Genomic DNA, 10,535 nt, shown 5'->3' with positions numbered 1-10,535 from the left:
TATCAAGGGCTCTTGAAGGAGGGGGTAGTGGGGAGGAAGGGGAAAAATGAGGACCTAATGCCGGGGGCTTAAGTAGAGAGGAAATGTTTTGAGAATGATGAGGGAAATGAATGTACAAATGCACTTTACACAATTGATGTATGGATGGATTGTGATAAGAGTTGTATGAGCCCCCAATAAAATGATTTTTTTAAAAAAAGAAAGCTGAAAATGCTGTAGAAACCTAATAGCTTTATCAGGGTCTTCTCTTCGAAATTGGAACATTTTGTTTCCCAATCTTCTCTGCATTGGTTTCTTGACAGACACTGACAGTTCACAGACCCCCAACTAGGAAATAAGTGGGAGAAGACAGCAAACTTTGGTACAAGTGATTTTTAATCCAGCCAGCAAACTGACTCCCCATGGCCATCTCGGAGACTTGGGCTGTGTGTCATGGCTTTTCTGGTGGCTGTTGCAAAGAGACCGTGGGCCACATTGCCGGCTCTCCAGCACAGAGGCAGGCACTGGGGTCAGGCTCAGTGGCTGTGGTCACCGTGTGTCTTGCTCCCTATGGATGCTGCTTCGATTTGCTTTTCTGATTGGATTTATTCTTGCTTTTGGATTTAAGGTTGAGATTATTCTCCTTCGGCTGTGCTTCTGAAAACAAGCAAACAATTAGGATATTATAGTAATTGTGTATTTACTGGGGACTTTGGCCTTTCCAGGGCAGTTGTTTTTAATCCTGTTATTTCTGAGTGACCCACAAGTTATTCCCAGGCTGTGTGCCAAACTTTTAACTCTAAACTGGTTACTAGGATTGAGCATGTATTTTCCTAATGCTTATATGTGATTACTTATGGGCATTCTGGGTGCTGGGGTCCTAGCTCTCTGTGGTGCAGCAGGGAAGAGGAAGAGGAAGAGGAAGAGGAAGAACATGGCCTCCTTCTTTGCTGTACACACCCCAGCCTGGTGGAAAAAATGTTCAAATTGGTTACCTTCAGAATTTCCCCATACCCATTCCTGTGCTTCTCTGTCTCCCTGTCCCTGCTCCTCCTACTGCTGTGCCCAGATCCTGAATAAACACCCCCACCCCTGGGATGGGTGTGGGCAACCACTGCCATCTTGGGCTGTGCATCTAAAGTGGCTTCCCCATTTAAACCCTTTAGACTGCCTTCCACCACCTTCGCCCCACCTCTGGGCCCCTTTGTCCACATCTTTGTACTGGTTTCAGGTATCCTTCTCCCTGATATCAGAAACGGAGTTCTATTCATCTTTGAACTTTCCTCTCAATTTCTTCCTCTATTGAGGTTGCTGATACAGTTCTCTGCTTCTTCCAGCCTGTTTGTGAGTTCTTTTACTGTCTTTGTTTCTGTGTTTTCCTTCAGCATGTGGACTCTATCCTCTATTTTTTCATCTTTTTTCTGTATTGATTCCCTCATATCCTATATGACCCTAAGCAGCATTCTGAAGATGTCTTTTTGTGGCAGCTCAAAGACTGCTTTGTCTGTGTACGAGGTCCTTCTCAGACAATTCATTTTATTTTTCTTGCTTTCTTGTAGTGGCTGCTGATGTGGGTTGCTGTCTGTGTGGCGTTTAGTTGGTGCTCAGCACCATTTTCCTGGGAGTCCTGGAGTGCTGTGAATTCTTTCTCAGAGGCTAGTAAGAATGATACAAAGGACTACCTGGAACCAGCTGCACTGCAGATTTGACCTGTGTGTCTATCTCACTGGAGTTCACTTTCTTCTGCGATAGCCAGAGTTACCAATTTGGAGGGCAGCACAGCTTGGGCAAGGGGGGTTGCAGGCAGAGTGGGTGGTACTTGGCAGGCCATCACACACAGTGTGGGCTGGCACTCATGGGCCACGGGAGTAAGGGAGAAACTCAGGAGACCTGTATGCAGGCTAGTCACAAGCGCCATTCAGGCCAATCACGACAGGTGGGACCGGTGTTCAGGGTCTATGCTGGGGTAGGAAGCTGCTCAGGGGACCTGTCCTGTGCGCAGGCTGGTCAGCTGGGTGCAGGCACCGGTTGTAGACACCGATCAGATGAAGACACATGTGGGGGTGGGGGTGGGGGCCTCAGGGGAACTTGGTGGGCATGGATCTCCAGGGCTGGGAAAAGCCAGGGAGCACCAGTGAGCCAGAGGGCTTGGTACCCAGTTCTCCGGTGCAGGGGAATCCCAGGTGGCCTAGCACAGCTGTGTCCACTATAGGGAAACCACTATAAGGTCCCCGGGGCACTACATGGCCAGGGCTAGGTCAGAATCCCCTGAATTGGCCAGCTCACCCGCAAATCCGGCAATTACTCACAGGGAGCTATGGACGTGTATCCCTCCATGGACACCATCTTCCCGGAAGTCTCAACTCACAGCTCAGAACACAGCACTTTGCCCAACAGTACCAATACGAACATGTCGTTGAAAGTAAATACATCTTCTCTGGCACCATCCTACATCTTCTTTTTGCTCAGAATTCTTAGGATTTCTTCCTTTGCCATATCACTTTCCATCCCACCACTGTGAAACTTTCAGGAGAAAATGGTCGCACTGCACTAACTCATCTGATTATGGCAGTGGCCGCAGTTGGCAGTCTTTAAAGGGAGTGTCTGCTAATCTTAAAGAACACCTAAATTAGGAGCTTGCAGGAGGAAGAGTTCCGCTCTCCTGCAGGACATGAGAACTGCCTGGCTTAGCAGCCAGCTCTCCTACGCTGTGCAACACTTCTTGTCCTCTACTGAGAGTCCATGGGAAGCGCTGGAATGGAATGTCTGGAGGGAGGGAAAAGATGGCTCTCCGTTTGTATAGCCTATTGTTCCATCTTGAGGACTGATGGTATATCGATGTTGTCTTACTTAATTTATTCAAACATCTTAGTTCTGGATTTACACTTGCTCTCCTGGTTAATGAGCAAAAAACCCAAAACTCCTCAGTCCATATTGAACTCGCCTCTCCACCGTAACACATAGACCTTTTGTGTGGTTTGTCTATTTTTCTGCAATTTGGAAAAGATCTAGTTCTCAAATAATCAGAATAAAGTTGCATACTAAATGAGAGAGGCTGAAATAGCTCATGAAAACTGTCTTGTTTATATATATATAGGTAGGGAGTCCCTGCGTTATACTCAACTTAAAGACGACATTTATTTGCCCTTTAATGATATGTAAATTTGCCCTGACTTTGAGGCGATTGAACCCCTACTTGCAACAAATTCTTCATCACATTCTCCTTTATTTGCTGAATGTGCAGTTTTAAATCCTAGAAAAGTGTTAATTAACCTTTTTCTTGCACTAACCCTAAACCTCCCCGTCACTGCATCAGCTCCAGCTCCATGACCCTATGTAGTGTTCCCGAGGCTGTAAACCTATAAGGAAGCCGACAGCCTCCTCTACCTCCCACAGAACGGCTTGGGGGTTGGAAACTCTAGCCTCTGGTTAGCAGCCCAGCCTCTAACCCTAAGCCATGTGCCCCTGGTCTGGCTTACATACAAATTCCTAAAGACATGGGACTGGATTTCATTTGTAAAAAAATAATTTACAAAATCTTTTTATAAGTAAAAATTGTTTATCTTATCTTAGTTTTGGTTGCACATTTGTTAGTCGTGTGGTTTTCCTTCTTTGTGAGTTGTCTGAAGAACACAGGGATAGAGTTAGATGTGCAGGCATTCCTATGACGTGGGCGTTCTAAGATTGTAGTGCAGTTACGTTTCCTTGAGAAAACACAACATAAGCAAAGCATAAAAAGGAAGACAAGCCTCACCTTTCTTCACAAATTTCGAGTAACTTGATGTCTGCCTTACTTCGTCATCATCTCTCTCTTCTTCTTCTCTCTCTGCATCCTTTCCTTCTTCCTCTCCTCCTTCGGCCTCCTTCTTCTGAGATTGCAAGAATATGTCTTCTAGCTCCTTCTCAAGTTCTCTATTTTTTATAAGGGTATAATGGAGTTTCTCATTCACTTCATCAAACCTCTCTTCTGCCACTTTGGCTCTGCTTTCAACCTCCCTGGGATATAGGCCAGAGAAACACAATAAAGCAGAAATGTTTTTTTAAAAAGTATCTTTGATCTACAAAGACCTTGTCTAAACATGGCGATGGGACTGGACATACATCTGAAGAGGACAACCAGCAGAGGATTGCCAGTGGTTAGCTAAGAACCGACGGTCTCAAAGCCACTGAATGTGAGGGCTACAGTTGTTGTGAGGTGCCACTGACCAAGCTTTGACCCACAGCGACCCTGTGCACAACAGAATGAAACACGGCCTGGTCCTGCGCCATCCTCACGACGGTCCCCAGGCTTAAACCCATTGATGCAGCGCTGGCTCAGTCCATCTTGTCAAGGGCCTTCCTCTTTTCACCGCACCTCCTCTTCCCCAAACATGACATCCCTCTCCAGGGACTGGTCTCTCCTCATAATATGTCCAAAGTCTGTAAGACGAAGTCTTGCCATCCTTGCCCCTTACTTACTTCTTGCAATAGAGATCAATTTGTCCTTTTAGCAGTATTCTCAATATTCTTTTCCAGCACCACAATTCAAAAGCATCATTTAAAAACCAGATATTTATCACTTCAAAGTAAAATATGACTTTTCAATAGAAGTCTCCTGCCAGAGGTGTTGTTGTTATTGGTGCTGGGGGGTAACCAATCCATTCTGACTATGTACAACCCAACAAACCACCGGACGGTCTGGCGCCATCCTCATCACCAAGAGGGCTTTCCTTCGTTTTCACCAACCTTCTACTTTTCCAAGCACGCTGTCCTTGTCCAAGGACTGGTCCCTCGTGATAGCACAGCTGAAGTACATCAGACAAAATCGAGCATCACCACTTCTAAGGAGCATTCTGGCTCTCTTCTTCCAAGACAGATGTCTGTTTTTCTGGCAGTCCGTGATGTACTCGGTATTCTTCACCAACACAGTCATTCACAGACATCGATTCTTCTTTGGTCTTCTTTATTAATTGTCCAGCCTTCATATATGCTTCAGAGGTGATTGAAAGTACTATGGTGTGGGTCACATTTGACTTCAAAGTAACATCTTGGCCTTTTACATTTAAAAAAATCATTTCACTGGGGGCTCATACAGCTCTTATCACAATATATACACGCACCCATTGTGTCAAGCACATTTGTACATTTGTTGCCATCATAATTTTCAAAACATTTTCTTATACGTGAGCCCTTGGTATCAGCTCCTCATTTTCCCCCTCCCTCCCCTATTTTCCCTCCCTGGCCTTTTAGCGTTTTAAAGAGGTCTTTTGTGGCAGATAGACCCAGTGTAACACATTAATCGATTTCTTGAGTGCTGATTTCATCAATGTAGATCATGGATCAAAGCAAAATGAAATCTTGACAACTTGATCTCTTCTGTTTATCATGATGTTTTCTATTGGTCTAGTTGTGAGGATTTATTTTCTTTACATTGGGGTGTAGTCCAGATCAAAGTCTTTGACCTTCATCAGTAAGTCCAAGTCTTCCTCACTGTCAGCCAGCAAGGTTGTGCCATCTACAAATTGCAGTGTACTACTATGTTTTCCTCCAATCCTTATGCCAGCTTCTTCAATTATTTGTTCAACATACAAATTGAAAATATGGTGAAAGGATATGACCCTGGCACATGCCTTTTCTGATTTTAAGCCATTCAATACCTCTTTCTCTGTTCAAATGAAAACTCTTAGTCTATGTACAAGTTTCACATAAGTCCAATGAAGTCTTCTGGAATTCCCATTATTTACAAAGTTATCCAGAATCTGTAATGAGCCACACAGTCACATTCTTTTATATAGTCAATAAAACACAAATAAACATCTTTCTGGTATTCTCTGCTTCCAGCCAAGATCCAGCTGACATTTACAACGATATTCCTCATTTCACATACTCTTCTGAATTCAGTTTGAACTTCTGTTACTGTTAATGTTCTGCTGCAAATGTTTATGTACTATCAAATTTTACTGTGTGTGATATTGTTTGGCAATTTCTGCATTTTTCTTGGATCGTCTTTCTTTGGAATGAGCATGAACATGATTCTCTTTTAGCCTGTTGACCAAGCACCTTCTTAATTTGTTGGCATAGACTAGTGAATCCTTCCAGCATTGCATCTGTTTGTTAAAACGTTTCACTTCCCATGGAAATATTTGATCAATTCTGGGATCCCTGTTTCTTGCTAATGCCCTTCAGTGCAGCTTGGACTTCTTCCTTAGATACCATCAGTTCTTGATCTTAGGCTACCTCCTGAAAGAGCTGAATGTAGACCAATCTTTCTGGCATAGTACCTCTATATTTCTTCCATCTTCTTTTGATGCTTCCTGCATCATTCAATATTTTGGCCGTAGACTTATTCAATATTGCAACTCAAGGCTTAAATTTTTGTTCTTCAGTTGCTTCTGCTTGAGAAATGCTGAGCATGTTCTTCCCTTTGGGTTTTCTAATTCCATGTCCTTGCAACTTCATTAAAATATGTCTTGTTCAAGCCTCCCTTTCAAATTCTCCTGATTAGCTTTCACTGCATTATTTATTCCTTCTGTTCTAGCTATTTCATGTTCAAGGGCAAGTTTCTGAGTCTTTCTGTCATCTACTTTAGTTTTTCTTTCTTTCCTGTCTTTTTAGTGACCTTTTGCTTCCTTCATGTATGGTGTTCTTGATGTCAATCCTACAATTTGGTCTGCAGTCATTAGTGATCAATGAGTCAAATCTGTTCTTGAAATAGTCTCTAAATTCGGCTTGGTTATACTCAAGATTGTATATTGGCTATTGGGAGCATGTGTGGGGTACTGTGAACTTGTTTCTTCAGCTTCAATTTGAACTTGCATAAGATGGTGTGTTCTGCATTTGACCCCTGGCCTTGTTCTGACTGATGATATTGAGATTCTCCATCTCTCTTTTCTACAGATGTAGTTGATCTAACTCCTGTATATTTCTTTGGCATGATCTGTGTGTCTAGTTGTCATTTATGCTGTTGAAAAATATATTTACAACAAATATGTAGTTGGTGTTGCCAAATTATATCATGGGATTTCTAGCATTGCTTCTACTGTCAAGGCTATGTTTTCCAATGGCTGATTCTTCTCTGTTTTCAACTTTTCCATTATAGTCACTAGTAATTCTCAATCTATCTTACTTGCATGTTTGATCAATTCCGGACTGGAGAAGTTAATTTAACAAAGAAAATCTTCTGTTTCTTCATTTTTTTGGCTTTAGTGGTTGGTCCATACATTTGAGTAATCATCCTATTAATGGTTTTCCTTGTAGTCATATGAATAATACCTTATGCTGGCATTGTTGAAATGTTCTTTTTGATGATGAATGTGATGCTATTTTGCTATTGATTTGCTATTCTCAGCAAAGTCGATCGTGATCGCCCTATTAGAAATGGCCACAGCCAGTCTATTTCAGGTAACTGATGTCTAGGATATGGATCATTCTACATTCGAATTCATTTTTTGTGACTTCCAATTTCATACTTCCTACATTCCACATTCTGATTACTAATAGATGTTTGCAGCTCTCTCTTTGTATTTTGAATTGTACCTTAGCAGCAAATGAAGGTCTCAAAAGTTGTGCTCCACCGGTGTCCTGAAGGTCAACTCTGAAAAGGCAACTCTTCCCTTTTGTATTTTGAATACTTTCCAACTAGAGGGGCTCATCTTTTGGCACTATATCAGACAATGCTATTCATAAGGTTTTCCTTTTCTTTTCTTTTTTTTTGTTAAGGTTTTTCAATGGCCTTTTTTTCACCACGACCACCCCCCCCACCCCCCACCCCCCGCGGACGTGACTGCCACACCCCTCTTCTAGTCTGTCTTCACTGGAAGCTCCACTGAATCTGCCCAATTGTAACCGTGTGGGTAATTGAAATGGCAGTGGCAACGCTTCCAGCAGCACCACAACACGCAACTACCACAAGACAACAAAGTGACAGGTAAATGAATAGCAAGGGAATCTTTTTTTATGAGTTAATTTTGTATTTCCTTAATTGATGTGATTCAACAAACCAAATCCAATAGTGTACTCTAGTACCTAAAAAATTTTTCACTATCAAGCAAAATAGTTTGAGATATGTTTCTAAATCATTAAGAACATGTTAGATGTTTCTAAACCATGCTACTGACATTATCAGCCTTTTTCTTTTTCAGAGGTCAAATTAAAAAAAACAAACAAAAAATGTATTTATATATGAATGCTTTAATCGTGCTGCTCAACATTTTTTCCTTAAGAAGCATTTTAAAACAATTTCTTCCTTGTTGGCTCCCCTCTCCATAATATTTTAATACCACAGCTATATTTTCTTCTATGCATGGCTTATATAGCTATACTTGATAGAGGGATCTTTTTTGGCCCTGCACCCCCAAGAATAAACTTCACCACGAATCCATGCTTACTCCAGTGGATTCCCTCTAATCCCAGATGGAGGATGTGAAGAGCCCTGCTATCAAACAGGGAGTATTGTAAAGCTGACTGAGGTTTTTTCCTGTTTTACTTAGTTATTATTGTTATGTGAAATTCAGGATAAGCAAATCTATACAGGCAGTAACTAGATTAATGGTTCTCTGGGGATACGGCAAACGAGGTTGGGAGGAAATGGGGAGAGAATAACGATGAGTACAAGAATGAAGAAAATGTTTTAAAACTGACTGTGGTGATGACTGTACTACTCTTCTTGATGGGATTGAACTATTGCATTGTGTGATAGTGAATTATATGCCAATACAACGATTGGGGAAAAAGAATGCATGGCTTACACAATAAAATGTTTATCATTTAACTATATTCATTTTTATTTTAAGAGTAGAGAGAAAAAATTATATGTATTAACATTTTGATATGCACTTATAAAATAGTTTAACACTGCACTTTTGTGTCAAAGTCCTCTTTTCCTGAAGTGAGGCCCTGTTCTTGGCTATAGGCAATGCACATTTTGCACAGTCCGGTGGGACCACATGCATGACTTTATAATGCACTCTTAATAATCAGCAGGGTAAATTATGATTGCTCCATGACCAATCTGCATTTTTACAAAATATTTTTTAAAAACTTGTACTGCTGGTAAATGTCACACTAGGAGACAGCATAACTACAAGTTTGGCTGTGTGTGAATAGAATAATGAGATGCAGTGGACAGATCAACAGTTCATGATGTGCATATGCTATTTTTATAGTAATTTGGGAACTGAAAAGTTAGGGAAGTTTTTAGTGTATACAATTACTCACAGTTAATATCACAACTGAAATTTGAGTTGGGTTACAAGGAAACTGGTGTTATTTAACTAAAGTGTGCCTAACTAAAATCTGGATATATTAGAAGTATACAGACTGAGAACGGCTCTACCACACACTTTGTACTTGCCTACATTGACCCAGGCAGACCTAAAGCTGAGTGCCCATCTAAAGTAAATCAAATAATGTATCTGAAATGCAGCATTCATACACCTTGAGCTTTTCAAATCTGTTACCTGGCATTCGAGTTTAAAATGATACTGCAGCTTTAGAATTACAGAATTTTAAAACAAGGAGCTTCAGAGGACCTCACAGTGTGATACCACTGACTACCCTGCATGTCTATTTTGAATTCTTGCTCCTCCGATTTCAATTTGGTCACACAGCCACTTGTGGTCTGTGTTAATCTAGGTTGACTAGACAACCAAATCCAGAGATGTATGTACGTAAGACAGAGTTTTATATCAAAGAGCAATTGTATATTGAGAAAACAGCCCAGCCTACTCCAGATCAAGTCCATACGTCTCATATTAGCCCATATGTCCAACACTAGTCCATAAATTTCTCTTCATAATATGAAAAAAACAATTCCTCTTCAGACTCACGCAGCACATGCAATGGTGCCAAATGCAGGAAGATCACAGGCCGGTGGGTGAAAAGTCTTGTGGATTCAATGCTAGTGAAAGCATCTCAGCACTTGTGCGGGTCTCTATATGGCTCCTCCAGCTGAGTTTCTCTACAGCAGGAAAGTGAAGCAGGGAGTGTGTCCCAGTTCCAGGGAGAAAGAGAGGAAGTTCCCAGAATCCTCATGAGAAGGCCATGCCCACAAAGAGGCATCATCAAGCTGTGACCTGGTTGACAGGCTACACTCCACCCCTTCACTCTTTATATCCTCAAGTTGACATGAGATTATGTAACTACCACCCAGTCACAGCAGCATTCAGCTCCACATTAGGTAGAACCACAGGCATCGAAGCCTCCTCCGTAGTCTTCACCCTGCAGTCGCAGAGGTCCATCCTGTTGAAAATTAGGAGGCCCTGGCTATCGTAGACCTTACTCTTTGCTGGCATCACTTGTTTGTTTGATCCAGCTGACGCATTTTTTGTAAGCCTTCTTAGTTCCTTTTCACCGATTTCTGGGTAAATTCTATTTGTTTTCCTGGGTTTGTAAACTGTAATGACCTCTAAGCTTTAGCAGTTCTTCCATCGGAATCAGGTTTTCTCCTTTGGCAGGCCTCAGAATCAATATCCACGCTGCCATTGATTAGCTGCACACATTTTGGACAAAGCTTCCCACCAGGTATAGGATGTCTTCCAAATTTTGCACTCAGGAAAGTGGCAATTTGGTAGGGGCGG

General features: G+C 41.8%; 1 protein-coding gene across 1 annotated transcript in view; it reads right to left on the bottom strand.

The window, feature by feature from the left end:
* Positions 1 to 456: 456 nt before the first annotated feature.
* The window catches only part of AXDND1 (axonemal dynein light chain domain containing 1), a 134,459-nt gene continuing 124,380 nt past the window's right edge, over positions 457 to 10,535 (bottom strand). The window contains exons 22-23 of the mRNA XM_004706807.2: positions 3,734 to 3,975; positions 457 to 636 (exon numbers count right to left, since the gene is read on the bottom strand). Of these exons, the coding sequence (XP_004706864.1) occupies positions 548 to 636; positions 3,734 to 3,975 (331 nt within the window). The 3' untranslated portion in view covers positions 457 to 547. The remainder of the gene's footprint in view (positions 637 to 3,733; positions 3,976 to 10,535) is intronic.

The sequence above is a fragment of the Echinops telfairi genome, unplaced genomic scaffold (assembly GCF_000313985.2).
Source record: "Echinops telfairi isolate 266 unplaced genomic scaffold, ASM31398v2 ScPeMD7_7424;HRSCAF=8462, whole genome shotgun sequence".
In the NCBI taxonomy this organism is placed as follows: domain Eukaryota; kingdom Metazoa; phylum Chordata; class Mammalia; order Afrosoricida; family Tenrecidae; genus Echinops; species Echinops telfairi.
Note: the sequence above shows the minus strand (reverse complement) of the source record. Positions and strands in the feature narration are given on the sequence as shown.